Source organism: Natrix helvetica (genome assembly GCF_964273705.1).
Source record: "Natrix helvetica genome assembly, chromosome: 1".
Taxonomy (NCBI): Eukaryota; Metazoa; Chordata; class Lepidosauria; order Squamata; family Natricidae; genus Natrix; species Natrix helvetica.
The window spans coordinates 271,658,749-271,676,654 of NC_138548.1; the positions used below are offsets into that span (position 1 = coordinate 271,658,749).

The window sequence follows — 17,906 nt, forward strand, 5'->3', positions numbered from 1 at the left end:
AAAAAGTCTTAAGTAGCGTTCCTCATCAAAGGATTCTGAATAAACTTAATAAGTTTATTCAGGAGGGACCTATCTGGTTTTTTTTAATGGATTACTAATGAGTTAAAAAATAGAAAGCAAAGGGTAAGAATTTATGGACAATTTTGTCAATGAGTGAAAGCGAGAAGAAATTCTTCAAAGACTTTTATTCTGACCAATGCCCTTCAACTCCTTTGTACATAACTTTATCTTAGAGTTAAGCAGAGAGCGATCCTAGGTTTCAGATAATAGAAAACTATTCAAGGTAATAAAAACCAAAAGTAATTGTAAAAAGCTCTAGAGATGTCTGTTCAAACTGAGCAAATAGAAAATGTGGTTCTATTCAAGTAAGTATAAAGTGAAAGCACTGGGGGGAAATTGTCCTATGTTCTTATATATACTGATTAAGCCTGTTGTCTTTAACCATTAAAAAAAATGATCTTGGGGTCATAATAGATTCTTCAGAGAAGATATTGATTCAGTGTTTGACAGCTGTGAAAAAGGCAAGGGATTATTTAGGAAGAGGATAGAAATCACACTGTGATACTGTCATACAAATCTATGGTATGGACACATCTAGAATACTGTACAATTCTGGTCCTTACATTTTTAAAAAGGATTTAACAAATGGGATAAAAGCTATGAATTTCTTTTCCAGTTGGTGGGCAAGCCCATTTGATATAGGATGAACCTCAGAATCCAGTTTCTCATGGAGAACAATATCTCCATCTTGTTTGGATTTAATTTGAACTAATTCATATTGAATCCAAACATATGGCTGAATCTTTTCAACTTTGATTGATCTAAAAGAAGAATTATTCAGGATCAAACCATATTACTTACCTACTTAAATGGGTGACCACCAAACTAGAACTACAATGGGCATGATGGGCCAAAGACCTAGACACTGAACAATAGTCTTCCAAAATGACTTTTTGGACACAACCCAACAGGAAAGTTTCTCTAAAAATGCTTCATTCTACTGGAGATTCAGAAATATTTAAAGATTAAGGTCACTGAAAGATGTTAAGAGTTTAAGAGGAGCCATTATTTCCATCATCATGCTGTTTCTGCCATGAGCCATTCTATACTCTGGGGATACAGAAATAGATCTGAGAGGCAACTTTGTAATAAAACCTAAAGAAGCTATAGGAAAGTTCCTGTTCTTAGTAAATTGTGAAGTGGAATGAGGCGAGTCAAGATGATAAGCCTCTTGAGATGAATCTTGGGTGAGACCTTCTGAGGAAGAAGAAAGGAGAATTATTTCACTTTTCCAGACTTACTCTATAATTCAAATTACATCTCCATTCATCATCATCATCACCAGCCAGCATCTTGAGAGTTTATAAGCCAAAACATCTGGAGAGAACAAGGATCAGAAAAGTAGGAGAACTGAAGAATGGCAAACTAAGATGGGAAGTGATAAAGATATAAAAGAAAGAAATCACATGGAAGCAATCCATACAAATAACATCATTCAGGAATGAAAAGGGGAAATAAAAACCTGAAAAGGCTAATTAATGAAAGGATGAGGAAGACTGAACCCAGGGGAAAGTCCAAGAATGAGGAGGTGAATGAGATATATGGGCAAGAAGAAAGAAAGAAAAGGAAGAGATACAAGGCTAAAATAAATGGTGTGCTAAGTTCAAGAGAGGTATGTCATCCTACTCATGCTTATTCAGTTTTAGAACTGGTTATGTGTGTTTGGGGACACGTTCACTGGATCATAGCTTTAGAGAATGCAAAGAAGCTCCTTATGCAGAATTCTTCTGGGGTAATTTGATTGTGAAATTCAGATGGCCACTTTAAAATCTAAAGCTCAGGCTTATTACCGTTACTATCCTTATCCTAGACCAGAGTTCCCCAACGTTTCCAGCTTTGCTGACTGGCGAGGGAGGGAGAGGGAGTGGTTCCGTGAGTGGGGCTGGCAAGCTCCATATACATGTGGGCCTGCCATTCATGCAAATAGAGTGACCACACAATCACACACTGCTTAGGCAAGTGAGGATGTGCATGGATGCACATACTGGTCGCCAGCCATTTCCCAATCGCAATCCCTTCACGACCCGCTAGGTTGGAGACCCCTGTCCTAGGCAGAATATGTGATAAAACAAAGCTAAGAGGGCAATCATTGAAGTAGATATGAGTTTGAAATAGATTTAGATGAGTCAGGAATCTGTCTTTGGAAAACAAAAATATGGATTCTCCTATGGTTTGTTGCTCTCTTTTTCTCCCTAATAAAGGGAATGCTCTAGCTATGAGGACAGCCTTTCTAAGGATACGTGGACCAATTCCAAACCTTAATTTCTTTTGGCATTGTTAATAATCTGGAGAAGAAAAATTTAAAAATTCATGTTCTGTGCTCCTTATGCCACCTGACCTGCAATACATTATATACTCCTTTGCTGCAAAGTGGGAATTGCATGTCCTTTCCTTAAATGAATAATTTAAGAGCATTCATAGCACCCAATCATGTTAAATATTTCACTCTGTCCTTGGTAAGAAAAAAAAAGAGTTTAAGTGCAAGTATAAAGTGCAAATAAATGGTACTAAATGTCCTAAAATGAAAAATAGTCTTCAAACAATACAAGCCAAGATACTGAATTGTCTTAGTCTTTAGCCTAAAAATCTGGGTTTTTTTTAAATGTGGGAAAGAATATATTCTTGCATTACATTATGTGCTTTATTTCTTACTGTATCTCCCTTTTTAATTTGGGCATCCATTAAAGCTTCAAACAAAGTTCACAGGGTTCATGCTGGAATATGAAGATTAAACTTAGAAAAGGGGTGAGCATTGCAACTTTCAGTATTTCTTCAGCTTATATTAAACTCTGAGCTGGAAGGAAAGTTTCCAGTTTACCCTCTTCCTGTTCATCCTCCTGAATGGAAGTTTGTGAAGCAAGGAGATAATTCCAGCAGGACTTTCTCTGACTAGGAAAACCTGTCAATAGTAGCATTGGATGGAAGAGTTTGACATATTGGGAAGTAATAAAGTGGCTGGGTGGGAGAAAGAAATCCATCACTCATGTCCTTAGAAATACTTCTCCCAAAGATCCTAGAACAAAGTCCCCCAAGTTTTTGTGGTTTTTGTGGACCAGTTGTGGGGGGGACGAGGAGGGACACAAAGGATGGTTCTGCACATGCAGTGGGCAAGCTTGTGCAAATGGAGCATATGAGTGTGCATTCACCTGCCACTTCCAGTTCCAAAAGGCTCAAGGCCTGAGAGTTGGGGAGTCCTATCCTAGAAGATAAACTGTACTCTCTACTGTTTTTGCTTGTGACTATATCTCCCCTGTCATGACTGAGCAATATCTGTCTTGGGAATTGTTTATAAGGAGAAAAGGTGATGTAGCTTCAAGATCAGATCAGTGCATGTTTTTGTGTTTCATGGCCATCAAATTCTCCTTACTGGCTAAGAAAGAATACAGCTGCTCTGGGCAATGATATGGGCAGTATATATATATTTTATAATAAATAAATAAATAGCTAGATCTGCAAATTGGAATTGCCTGTGAAAAAACAACTACAATGGTATCTTGGTACTTTTCATTAATTGGTTCCAGGAGGCGTGACGAGTACTAAAAATAATGAGTACCAAACAAACCATGTGACTTAACTTTCTTTTGGTCGAAAAGAGTCACAAGGCAGCCTACAGTGACAAGTACCAAGCGCATCAGGTACCAAGCAAATACAAAGCAAATCATTTTCCAGAAAAAAATTCACATGAAAATGTGCCAAATTCCAAATTTAATGAATTTTAAAGCAACCGAGTACCAAGGTATAACTGGAGTTATCTGGAAGCCTGCAATATGTCTGGAAATATACTGAAAATATATTATTTCAATGTATTTTGATGATAGCATGGCACTAAATGGTACCTAGCAATGGGAATGGCTCAATTCATTCTTATTAAAAGGTGTTTATTAATTTGAGATCCTAAAGGCATTTATCTGTGCTTCCATTCCCCTATGTAACCAAAGAGCATAATAATTTGCCTTAAAAGTATAGAAAATAAATAAGGGAAACAGACAATAAACTTCTTAATAATGATCATTATTAACTATTTCTGACAGTGGGTCTGTTACAATTCAGATAATGCATAAAATCCACCCTAATTTGTTAGAATTGTGATTCCTAAGTTATGAATTTTCATTATTCAGAACTAATCTGTAATCTTTGCTAGTATTTTCCAGAAATTTTATTGATTGTGAACTCCTTATTGATCCACATCTCAATTGTTACTTTGTCTAAGTTTTCCTTTATCAAGTGATTATTATTTTAGCTGCTAAAATTAAATAGGTGATAAATTCCTTATTTTTAAGCTTAACAATTCAACTAAATAAATTAATCCAATGCCATAGCTCTTGGTAGCATTCAATTTTCTACCAGATAATAATACTTTACACTAAGTACTTTTTGAGGATGTTGTGCTGAAGAGCATAACTTTAACACATAATTATCATTTTTTAAAGGACCCCATATTTTGCTGATGCTTGTACTACCTAGGGAAAATAACTAATGGTTGAAGAGTTCTTCCTTCCTTTCTCCCTCCCTCCCTCCTTCCCTTTATACACTTATTCTTGATCACTCCATGATTCTAAGATAATTTTGCAAAGTATTTTAAAGAGGTTGTACATGATAATGTAAATGCCAAGTATGTCTATCTCAGCATGTCCTGTGAAATCGTATTAAAGCTGGAGCTGAGCTTGCACTTCCTCCTCTTCAGCATGTAGCAGGAACAAAGGGTGACAGACCGACCTATGGAATTGTGAACCATTTACAAAATGAGAAAAACCAGAGGACACAATCTTTTTTAGCTGTTTTGTTGCACCCATTTTGTTACACATGCCTTCTATTAAGAGTCAGGACACACACTTATATTGGTTCATCATAACTCTTTCATTATACATGTAACATTCATGCTGGGTGCTTGACGATAATTGGAGGCTCCTTGTATTGATTTTAGCTTCAGTTCTCATCTGCTCCCATACGTTTCCTTTGATCTTATTTTTATCAGATTTTTTTTCCACATAGCATTTAAATAATAATTTCACCTTCATTCAGATTTTTGTTTTAAGAGTTCTGGGTAGTTAAATGTACCCACTCACTTACCCACCCATCTGTCCATCCATTTATCCACCCATCTCTTTGAATCCCATTCCAGGACTGTGAAACTGACAGCCATCTGTTGTATCAAGTGCAGGAACCAATGGCACTTTGGGATGCTAAGAATTTCATGTATCAAATCCTATGTTTAGGGTCTTGAGGGAGATCCTTTTGTTATGTTTTGTCATGTTATGGCTAATCTTTTAGTCAGGGTCTATAGAGTCTACACAATGCAATTTAGGGACTGGATCCAATAGGATCTGGAGAAAGAAGTTCTTAACAGAGTGGTTATGATGTTGGACTAGGAGTGGGAAGACTTAGAATCTCATCCTCCCACATCCACAGAATTTCACTGTGTAATGGGGCCAGTCTCTCTCAGCCCAACTTTCATCACAGGTTGTTTTAGGGAAAATAGGCAAACCAAATGCCAAAGCTTATCTAGAATGCAGTGGCCTCAGTATCTTGAGTATTGATAGATGAATAGTTGTTATTTGGCCTTTGGTGACATTCTAATTGTTGGATGTCACCTTCAAAACCCTTTGTGGCTGAATGCCTGGAGAGCAGAGGTACCAGCAACTCTTCAATATCCTTTGTTAGGGTGGGGCTGCCTCCTCATCCTTTTTCTCAGAGAATAACATCTTCGGGGACAATGGAAACGAACCTTTAGGATTGTTACCACCTTCTGTAGAGAAGCATTCTTCCAGACATCAGAATGATCCCATTTTCTGCTGGAAGCCCACTAAAATGATAGCCTTCTAAGTTAGAAGATGAGATATACTATTTTGTCCCCTGAAAAATTAATATCCAGACACTAGAGGTTTATTTGTGTCTGTGTGTTCTGTAAAACAGAGATGGGCAATTAATTTCCCAATGGGCCACATGAGAAAGTGCGCCTGTTGTGCTGGGCCACTGCCATGCCCTCCACCAACGTTTTTTCATGCCTACTGATGACGCCCTGTTCCCTGTCAACATCAAGCCACTGCAGGCCAGATAGGGGTAGTCTGGATGAGGTCTGTCACCTGTAAAATGAGTAGATCTGCTGTAAAATATTTTTGAAGGGTTTTTAACATCAGTAAACTCTTGCCCAGTTTTCTAGAAGTCAACAATGCATCAATATACATTCAACAGAGGAAACGTATTCAAAGAGAGAGACAATGGAATTAAATTTGAAAATGAATCAGAGATTGTAGAGAGGTTGTTCTGATATTGTTGTTTCATGGCGTTTTATGATTAGAACTGAGGAGAAATTTCCTGACAGTTAGAACAATTAATCAGTGGAACAGCTTGCCTCCAGAACTTGTGAATGCCCCAACACTGGAAGTCTTTAAGAAGACGTTGGATAGCCATTTGTCTGAAACGGTATAGGGTTTCCTGCCTAGGCAGGGGGTTGGACTAGAAGACCTCCAAGGTCCCTTCCAACTCTACTATTGTATTGTATTGTATTGTATTGTATTGTATTGTATTGTATTGTATTGTATTGTAGACAAGGGGGAAGGAACATCTAAGGACTGCAGACGTGCAGAGTTGAAAGGGAATGAATGCAGTGCTTCACTTGTTTATAAAAAGAGCACAAATGCATTTACAGAGCATTACTGAGCTTAGTGCTAATGATCACATTTTCTTTAATTAATGGTCCGGGCTTTAGAAAGCATGGAGAAAATAAGTATCAAAGTCCAACCAGGAATATAAGTGGAAAACAGGAAAGGAAAGAGAAGTGTCACCGCACTTAATGGAAGTAGAGCTCTTTTCAGTTTAGTGAGACAGTACTTGTTGATACAAAATAGCAGGGGACCACCTCAAGAGGATCACATCTAATTTATGTCAAGAACTTTCAATATAAACAGAAAGAACAATTCAGGGCAAACTCTTAATTAGAGGCTCTTAGTTCCATGTTGCCGAGCCAATAATTAGAATTAATGACATTTTGTCACCTTACTAGCATAATACGGTACTTTCTTTTACAAGCTTTCCAAACCTCTCCTGTATTGAGATGTCCAACAGTTTTTATTTTAAAAACAGTTGTTACTTTATCCTGTTGCGCCTGTGTTACTTTTGTATTAAATAATATTTATTACTTCATTGGTGAAATCTCAGTCCCCTTATTAAATTGTGCTGTTAAAATTGAAAGGTTATTTATACATACTGATGATGTTGTTATTGTGAGTGTGATGTGGATTAGCAAAGTGCAGCAGCCCAGACAGCTTGCAAATGCACCTCATGCCATTTAAAGCAGACACAGCTTTATTTCTGAGATGATTCCTGGGGGGGGGGGAGAAGGGGGGGAACGGGACCATCCTGAAACTTCGAAGAAGGAGATTGGGCAGGACATTGATTTATTGGTGTGTGGCATCTTCCAAAACTGTCCCATTCTTACATCTGAAAACCTCTTTTGAACTATAAATAAGGCAGAAAGAGGTGTGCACAGCATTTTGCTTTCATCAAAATGATAAAAGCACCATTGTGCTGTTGTCATGCAAACTCCTCCCTTTGTATACATGCACATGGATGGTATAATGCACATAGAAAGCGAATTTAACTTGTACAGGCAACATTCCTTTTGTCATTGTCTGCCCATCCCTCTGATATCTCTGAGGGCAAGAAACTAACAGATAAATGTATACATATTAATTGATTAATTAATTAATTAATTAATTAATTAATTTTAATCCATTGCCAATAAACAATTCTGAGTAGCTAATAAATAAAGAACCCAACCATATGTAAAAAGAATTCAGTAAACCAGAAGGGCAAAATGGAAAAACCAACCAAACACATTGATGTGAAGCGAAGCGAAGCAAAGCAAAGCAAAGCACAGTTTGACTCCATTTCCGAGAGCTCCTCAGCTCTTTTTGTGCTTTATTTCCCAGATCTTCTCAGAAAACCCAAGCACATCTGGGATCTGTGCAGAGAGAAAGGTTACATAGCAGCAATCCAATCTAATGCCCCAGCCAGATTCCAGGCTGTGAGTAGGTTGCTAAGTGGCCAAGCTACTTAGCAGATCCTTGTGGATAATCCTGAACTTTCTTTAAAACCCAACTCTGTCCCCCCCACCCACTTCCCAGATAAAAATGGGACGCTACTCTGCAGGATCTAAGAGAATACAGCGACTGGAAGGGTCCTTCATTCCTTCCATTTCAATATTAGCCGAAATATGTAAGAAACAAAATACAACAAACCAGCAGTGAATATAACAGTGAATTTGAGGGTAGTATTCTTCAGATGATGCCACATCTCTTTCAGAAAAAAATCAATCAATCTTTAAAGACCTGCCATAACCAATGTTCCCTCTAATTTTTTTTCGATGTGAGCAGAAAAGTATAGTGTTTGAGCGGCACATTTTCATGCCTGAGCACCTGAATTTTTTTCACAGATGTCACCTAAGACAACAACGAAATCAGTATTATTTGAAACTCAAAGTTATGTTTCTTCAAGGTACCCGCTTAATTCAAAGTGTTATATAATGTCAGTATCACTTAACAACGCTCCTGCTTAGCAACCAAAATGTTGGCTCAGGAACTCTGGCATTTGAAGCACGCAAGTCTTAAAGCTGTCAAGTTACAAGACCCTTGCACCCCTAACCCTTTAGGAAAAAAAAAATCCCAGAGGTCTTCAAACCTGACAGCTTGAAGACTTGTGGACTTCAACTCCCAGAATTCCTCCTCCAGTCATGTTGGCTCAGGAACTCTGGCATTGAAGTGTGCAAGTCTTAAAGCTGTCAAGTTACAAGATCCTTGCACCCCTAATCCTTTAGGGAAAAAACCCCCAGGGTCTTCAAATCTGACAGCTTGAAGACTTGTGGACTTCAACTCCCAGAATTCCTCCTCCAGTCCTGTTGGCTCAGGAACTCTGGCATTTGAAGCATGGAAGTCTTAAAGCTGTCAAGTTACAAGACCCTTCCACCCCTAGAAAAAAAATGCAGAGGTCTTCAAACCTGACAGCTTTAAGACTTGTGGACTTCAACTCCCAGAATTCCTCCTCCAGTCATGTTGCAGCGACGTCATCTGCGTGGATCTGCTCCATCTTTGTTTTCTTCATTGTGGGCAGGGCTGCTGCTGAAGATGCCGACGAGTTGCCACCAGAATAACTGCTGCTACCTCCTCCTCCTCCAACAGCACCACCAGATTTGCTCCTGAGCTCAGCGCTGTTACCCCTGCCCGCTCCTCCTCCTCCGTGCTTTTGAGGAGCCATGAAGCTTTTTTCCCCCTGCTCCCCCCGCCTTCCTACTGTCTCCTGCAGCCTCATGGCTCCTCAAAAGCACGGCGGCGGAGGAGGAGGGGGCAGGGGTAATCCAGCGCTGAGCTTAGGTGCTCCGAGCGGAGGGGAGGCGCCGCTGCCACGCGCAGAGATGCCGGCTGGAGCTTTGGCGGCTTCATCTCAGCCGCAGTGCCGGGCGGCAAATCCGGCAGTGCTGCCTGTTAGAGGAGGAGGAGGTGGTGGTGATAGCAGTTCTTCCGGTGGTGGTAGGGGCTTTGGGGCTTCACAACTAGCCTCAGTCGCCCCGTGCTCCTCAAAGCAAGTCTGGGGAAGTCCTTTGTGGGCAGCCCATTCTAGCTGCCTGCAAAGGACCTCCCCAGCTTCTGGAGCCTGTGGCAATAGAAATCACTGCGCGGCAGTTGAAAACTGCTGCGCGGTGTTTTCTTGCCACCTGCGCGGGCACGCAGCAGCGCACCTTAGAGGGAACGTAGGCCATAACCAACTCTTCATAAATCTCCAGTAGGCTGTAAGGGTCACGCTTACAAATGGTTCTGTAGAAAGGAAGGCCCCCACAGAGAATATATATTTCCATGTGTCCTTATAGTAAATATGTTGGGAACTTCAGCCGGTATTATCTGTGTGCATGCTTTGAGTAAGGTAAAGGTGCTAGTCATTCCCAGCTCTAGGGGCGGTGCTCACCTCCAATTCAAAGCCGAAGAGCCAGCGCTGTCCAAAGACGTCTCCATGGTCATGTGGCCAGCATGACTAAAGGCTGAAGGTGCACGGAACGCTGTTACCTTCCCAACAAAGTGGCCCCTATTTTTCTACTTGCATTTTTTATGTGTTTTCAAACTGGTAGGTTGGCAGAAGCTGGGACAAGTAATGGGAGCTCACTCCGTTACGCGGCACTAGGGATTTGAAACGCCGAACTGCCGACCTTTCTGATCAACAAGCCTAGAGTCTTAGCCACTGGGCCACTGCTTTGAGTAGGCAGATTCTAACCAAGCCCAAAGCCATATAAAAGTTTAGAGGTAATAATCAACATTTTGTATTATACACAGAAACAATATATTGCTAGTAAAGATGGACATTGGGCAATCAAACGTCATGCTCCCAGATACCAGAAATAGGAAAATAAATTAATCACAAAATTCACATGGCATTTCTTTTTCCCTTTACAGGACACTGTTTCCATTTTATGAACTGAAATTATGGTCAATGAATCTATATCAAGCAAATACTTTTTTTAAAACAAATAGATCATCTTATAACAAAGCACACTTCTTTCTCCTCTTTACATTGGTCACCATTTCTTCCATATATTTAGGAAAATATTCAAGGAGTGCTTTCCATTTTCTGCTCAGACTTCATGTCCTTAAGAAGCAGAATTTGCATTGCTGGTATACTGCACAGATACTGTAAAACTAATGCTTCATGCCTATCTGTTTTGAAATTATACATTGAGGCCATCTCCTTGTATCTCCTTGTAAAGATACTAGAAACAGAAAATGATCAATGTTTCAAATAGTTCAAATTCCATAGTTTTTTCCTTTCATCCTTGTTATAGGCATCACAGCCTTCTTACACTCAAGATGCACCAAGATTTCCTAGGGTTCAAACCATTACTGCTTTAGGGAATAATTTAAACTTGCTCCTTTCAAACTTATCTAGAAGTCACATTGATCTCAATGGATTTTCTTTCTGAGTAAATGGCCTAGTTTGTGCTGCCAATAAAACAATGACTTTTGAGAGCAAATGGATTAGAGGTGAGTAGTAAACAGCAGAATAATTTACAAGAAATTATTAGCAATCTGTTCTGCTTAGCATTTCCAGCAGAAAAAGTCATTTGTCCTGAGATATATATTTTTAAGGGCAATGGCTATAGTATATTTTTCTTTTGGCAAAGCAAAACAATTTGCTTTTTGACAAAGCAAAACAACTGGCAAAGCAAAACTGCCTTCCTTTATGTATAACTCTTGCAAGTAAATATCAAAAATAGTATTTCCAATTCTATTTTGAAGGAATATACTCACATTAAGATATAAAGTGTGGATTCTTAATTATCAGTGACTTTGCCAGCTGTTAAAAATAAGGCAATGCAGAAAACATAGTCTAAAATTATTCAGATATGTGGATTGATGTGAAAATGGCAGTTCTCCAAATTTTGTAGCCTCTGAAACAAAACCATCTGATTTGGCATCTAAATTCTGGATGAAATTCCAACAATTTGTTTCATTATCCACATATAATTCTGTTATTTTTTTTTATATCTCATTTTCTCAGCCAAAAATAGCTTCCAAAGTAGCTAACTATCTAAGGTTAATGCAAAATATAATACAGTGTTGGAAAGTGTTTATATGTATATTATATAAGTGAATTGAAGTAGAAATTGTTCATCTAACATTGCCCATAAACTTTGCTGTTTATAGAATTAATAAACATGGTAGGTGGCATCCAACATATTTTTAAACAGCTTTAGCAACGGTTCTTAAAAATGTGTAGGATTATCAGAATCCCAGTTAGATGCTACAGGTAAAACTTGAAAAATTAGAATATGGTGCAAAAGTTCATTTATTTCAGTAATGCAACTTAAAAGGTGAAACTAATATATGAGATAGACTCATTACATGCAAAGCAAGATAGTTCAAGCCGTGATTTGTCATAATTGTGATGATTATAGCTTACAGCTCATGAAAACCCCAAATCCACAATCTCAGAAAATTAGAATATTGTGAAAATATGCTTTAGAACTACTTCAACATTTGTTGTAGATTAGAGGGATAAAATATTATACTGTTAATTTTGAATGTGCATATTCTGAGCATGTGTTGTATTTCAAATGGAAGGAATGCTGGGGTACCACATTATGCCAGAAAGTTGCTATGCTACCTTTACCTGCCATTAACCATAAAAGTTATCCTATGCTTTAGATTTGAAAAGAAAAAGAGTGTTGAAGCACACACAAAAGCAATAGCACTTATATACCACTTTACAGGCTTCTTTACAGCCCTCTCTAAGCGGTTTACAGAGTCAGCATATTGCCCCCAACAATCTGGGTGCTCATTTTACCCACCTTGGTAGGATGGAAGGCTGAGTCAACCTTGAGCCTGGTGGGATTTGAACTGTCAAATTGCAGACAGCCAGCAGTCAGCAGAAGTACCCTGTAATGCTGCACTCTAACCATTGCATCTCCGCAGTTCATCTACATTATTTCTCAAATCAAATGCATGTTTTCCTGAGAATATTTATTCATTGAATTAGTTTCTATAGCTACCCAATTCTATCCAATTGACTGTTATGCTAGACTAGTCAGATTTCAGCAGCACCTAGTATGGCCTAAGCCTTGTTCCAACGTCATGGGATGTTCCTGAAGAAGGCGGAGAAAGAAATAGAAGGATAAAACCTATACAAAACTATCATTTGAAGTGCAGTCTTCATATTCCCATTCACTTGATTTATGGATAATTAATTGGCAACACTGGCTGAAAATTGGTTGAACAAAATATTTATAATGAGAAATACATGTTGCTTTGGATATGCCAAATGAGATACAATGTGACTAAGTAAGATGTATTCCATCAAATAAGGGATTCTTAATATTGTGGGATGGTTGTCTTTGCAAAATGGACTCTCCAAATGCTATACTTTCCAAAGTAGTCAGGGTAAGGCTCAGGCCTTAACCTATGATTCTCAGAGCATCCCTGCTGAAATTCAGGGCCAGAATGGCTGATGTTCAGCTACAGTTTTTAATAGTCCTAAAATTTATCCCATGTCATTTGTGTCACTCTGCAGAAGACTAAAATAATAACTTTGAAAATACAGATGCCAGGAGGAAAATGTTATCTCTATATTTTTCTGAAATAAATGGATTTTTCTTCATCTTTCCTTCTCCCCATATGTGATGTACAGGACAGTAGTAGGTTTAGGGAGGGTTTAGTAGATTTACTATTAGGTTTTGGTGAGTTTAGTTTCTCACCATCATGGAAAAGATTGTCAGTTCATTTATTTAACTTTCGCTGTTTCTTTCTGTGTGTGCCTGCATGTATTTTTCACCTACAACAATGATTTCTGCATACATAAAGTTATTCACAGAAATGATTTATTGAAAATCAATTCTTTAATGAAACTACATATTTCATTTTGGCTGGGGAAAACTGAAGATGTCTATTTTTGTGTCTAGGTGATTGTGAAAACAAGAACAGAATATCAACCAGACCAGAAGAACAAAGGAAAACTTAGAGTGCCCAAAATTGCTGAATTCACAGTCAGTTTCACTGATGGTGTAACAGAAAGGTTAAAGGTAAGAAGCACAGAGGTTTGGTAAATATCCACTTTTCAATTTTCATATGTAGAATAATTAACAGATTGATTTAAAAATGGCATACAACTCAAGACTTAAGAATTCTTCGGTTGGAATGTACAGTTTACCAATGCATGGTAATGCATCTGCATTAGAGATTGGATTAGATCAGTGTTTCTCAACCTTGGTTGAGAAACATTGGATTAGATATATGACATGAAGAGGAAGAGGGAGTCAGCCAGGCCCAGCCTAGAGCTTTTAAGGTGCTATTACTCATGCCATGAGAAACCTACATTTATAGTCATAATTCAACTGGGGAATCAAACTTCTTGCTTTCATTATAACCATGATTTAAATGTTTCCTTAATTAATTAATTACCTTAATTATCTGAATTCTGGTATGTTTGGTCTCAAAATCCCAAGATATTTCCAGAATCTAAAGGTAAATGATTCTTCATCTTTTTGTAAAAAGCAGGTATTACTGCATATTAAATCTATGTTCTACTCCATCTGTTTCTTATTGGCATAGAGGTTTCAGAGTTGTTAGCCTGATTACATAGTGGAGAAGCAGACCCTATTATACCGCAGATTGAATTTGTGTTCAATTGCAAAGTTTTATACTGTTGCAAAAAAAAAAATCCCAGATTAAATGGATATCATCTCCCTGACTCAAGACGATTACTAGTAATATTGCCACTGTTGGCTGGATATGATCAAAGAGCAGAAATTGCATTTAAACATGAAAGTCAGGCCTGAAGACTATTTCTATCAAGGCCTGTTCATTGGCAAGTATGATCCATTGTCTTTGATCTTGGTTTGCTCTAAAGGATGAGATGACAGCTATAAACTTTGTTTGTCAATAAAGAGGAATCATTAATTTTGGTATGACAATGAGCTGCAACAAGTTTTAGGGTGATCTGCTCCTGCTCCCGTCATTTCTTTTTTCTGTCTGTCATGAGGTATTTGTTCAATTTGCATATTAATGTAAATTTACTTAATTGGCAGATTTCAAATCAATGTGCAGCCTGTGAATATATACAATTGTATATTTGAAAGAAAAGTGTGAAATGTCCATAGTTTTCTGATGAACTGCACATGAATATATATGACATTTTAATGTAGACATGGAAATAAAAGAATTATAGTCTGATTCTGTAAGGAATTTAATTCTAAAAAAAATAAGACCTAAAATGGAAATATCTTATTTTCTATAGAAAACTAGCAGCTTCCACTTTTGATATACTGCATTTGGTATCAAATGCAGAAGACTTTCCTGTGATCTCCAAACTTCAGCAGCCATGATTTATTTAAAACATGGTATCTGGAATAAAACAATCTTGGAAAGCATTTTTTGATCACAGTGCATTACTAATTCCATAAACATCATAAATAAAATCTATTAAGAATATGTCAGAATTTCATGCATAACTGACAAGCCTTCTAGAGTTCTACAATATGAGGGAAACAAGCTTCTATATCCATGTTGCCATATGGATGGCATCCACATCGAAAAATGATCTTATGGGCGTAGTATTAGCTATCATGTGGCATATGAAGTTGCAGAGTAGTTCCGTTGCAGAATTCTGTCTCAACATAAGATCTATAAGAGTTAGTTTGAAATGAACTATGGACATGGGAATCAAAAATCTGCCAACACTCAATACAAAATGTAAACATTAATAGCAGTTGGATTTAAATCAATGCAAGGGCCACATTTGGTGCTTTGAAAAGTTCTGAGAATCCTTTGAAATCAGTATATTATGCTTTCTTAAGCCAGGAAAACTCTTTTCTTTGTTGGGACTCTATAGTCTGAAATTTGGAGGAATATTTAGTTACAAAAACACATTACTGACAACTTAGTTCCCTATCACTTTTATTTCTCTTTAATTGATCTCCCAAGCTACTTGCGGAGCTACTTGGGAAGACATGATAGCAGTGTTCCAATATCTCAGGGGTTGCCACAAAGAAGAGGGAGTCAAACTATTCTCCAAAGCACCTGAGGGCAGAACAAGAAGCAATGGGTGGAAACTAATCAAGGAGAGAAGCAACTTAGAACTAGGGAGAAATTCCCTAACAGTTAGAACAATTAATCAGTGGAACAACTTGCCTCCAGAGTGGTGGTGGGTTCCAGATCCCGTTGCAACTGGTGTGCGCATGCATCGTACCTGCCAGTGACACCTCCGCAAGCCTCCGCGACACTCCAGCTGCTTGGTGGAGCATTGCGCACGTGCTGTAAGTGCTATGCACCATGCGTGTGCACGGAGGCTTTAAAGGACAGGTAAGGAGCTCAGGTGGGCAGGTGGGCCCTCCGGAGCACCGTACCGGAAAGGTACCCGGTGCTCCGGGCAGCTTCTGGTACACCGGTACTGGGGTGTACTACTTGCCACCCATCACTGCTCCAGAGGTTGTGAATGCCCCAACACTGGAAGTTTTAAAAAGAGGTTGGATAGCCATTTGTCTGAACTGGTACAGGGTTTCCTGCCTAAGCTGGGGTTTGGACTAGAAGATCCCCAAGGTCCCTTCCAACTCTATTATTCTATTCTATTCTATTCTATTCTATTCTATTCTATTCTATTCTATTCTATTCTATTCTATTCTATTCTATTCTATTCTATTCTATTCTATTCTATTCTATTCTACTCTACTCTACTCTACTCTACTCTACTCTACTCTACTCTACTCTATTCTATTACTCTCTTTCCCTTTCTAGCATTCTTCTCACACTGATTGTTCTCTGAGTCAGCAAATAATTCCAATGATCTGCTATTCAATTGAAAATGTAAGTGCTATTTTCTGACTCTTCATCTGATTTTGATTTTGACCTCTCTGTATTACCTTTTAATCGCCTACCATGATAAGAGAAAATAGATCAGGCCATAAATGTCTGCCTGCTTTTCATAGTTACTGTTCTGACCTGGCTCCAGAACATGACAAACCCTCTGTAGTTACCTAATTGTTCCCTTTATTAGGAGCACCAGCAGCCCTGGAAGAAAGTGTCTCCCTCTCTCTCACACACACAGTAGGCTAACAAGCCTGTCCGGCAGGGAGATGAATAGTTGTCTACCACACCTATTCATCTCTGCCCCCTGCCTTTTATCCTCAGAGCTAGGGTGGGGCTTTGCTAGGAGCAGTGGCTCTTCCATCCCAAGGACTGTCCCATGGATTTCCACTGCTCTCCTCTCCTTTGTCTTCTGCGCATCTGTGTGTGGACCTAGCTGTTCCTCCTCATCCTCCTCAGCCATCTCCAGACCTGAAGACTGTTGACCCTTCATCTGATGGATGGCCCAGACTCTGCCTCTGTCTCTATCTCTGACACCTCCCTTCCTTATCTCCTCCCACCTTGGAGCTTTCAGATTGCCTTATGCTGGCCCAGACTCCCATGCTGCCACCTCATCTGATTTGGCTACCCGAGTGGCCAATGGCCGACAGGCCACAACAGATACTCCATATTCCAGATTAACTTTATTGACTTTGTTGAATTATCTCCTGATCAAAATGAGCTGAGATAATAGATTATTTTATTATCTTTTATATGGTTTTAAAAATTGCTCTTCATTTTTATTCCACTGCATATTGAAAGAAGGTTGCTAAATATACTTCCTTCCGATAACATACATATCTTTTATCTTGTGCTGAAAGAATAACTTTCAATTGTGCTTATGGAGAAGGGAAGTGACATACATGTTTTAAGGTTTATCAATTTTGATGCTTTTTAAAAAGAAAGGAAAGGAAAAGAAAGGAAAGGAAAGGAAAAGGATGAAGGAAATACAGACTAACAGACATTGTAAATGAAATCCTCATGTTTTCTGTTTTTAGATGGAAGCTTGTTATTCAGTATAACTCTCCAGTGAGCAATGTGCTAGAAATTTCATTTTCACCTTTCTGGAACAGTAAAAAAAGAAAAGGACTTTTACCATACATATAAGCCATCTTCATCTTTTATAAATCTTTGTGTGATTGCTTATTAAGAAGCAATTATTACTATGCTCAGTGGGATTTGCTCTTAAATTGGATGTGAGGAACTGCAGCCTTCTTTGTCCTTCCTTCTAGGGTTTATCCATGGAGCTTTTCTGTAACAAATTCTTGGTGTCCAAATATAAGGAAGGAGCAAGTGATTTGACTAATATCAATGGGATTCATATAGCTGTTTGAGAAGCCTTCATTTTTCCAAACTGACAATTTTCTCAGTTTTGCCCAGGTTTTACTAATTCTTTTTTTTTATTGAAAATTTTTTATTGGTTTTTACAAATGTTTTGAGGAAAAGGGTAAATAGGTATAGAAAATTTTG

At 38.4% G+C, this 17,906-nt stretch overlaps 1 protein-coding gene across 2 annotated transcripts in view; it reads left to right on the forward strand.

Moving 5' to 3' along the window:
* Positions 1-17,906, forward strand: part of NSG2 (neuronal vesicle trafficking associated 2) — a 59,060-nt gene that overhangs the window by 11,381 nt on the left and 29,773 nt on the right. For both annotated transcript variants that reach the window (XM_081942587.1, XM_081942588.1), the window contains exon 3: positions 13,499-13,618. In XM_081942587.1, coding sequence (XP_081798713.1) covers positions 13,499-13,618 — 120 coding nt within the window. The remainder of the gene's footprint in view (positions 1-13,498; positions 13,619-17,906) is intronic.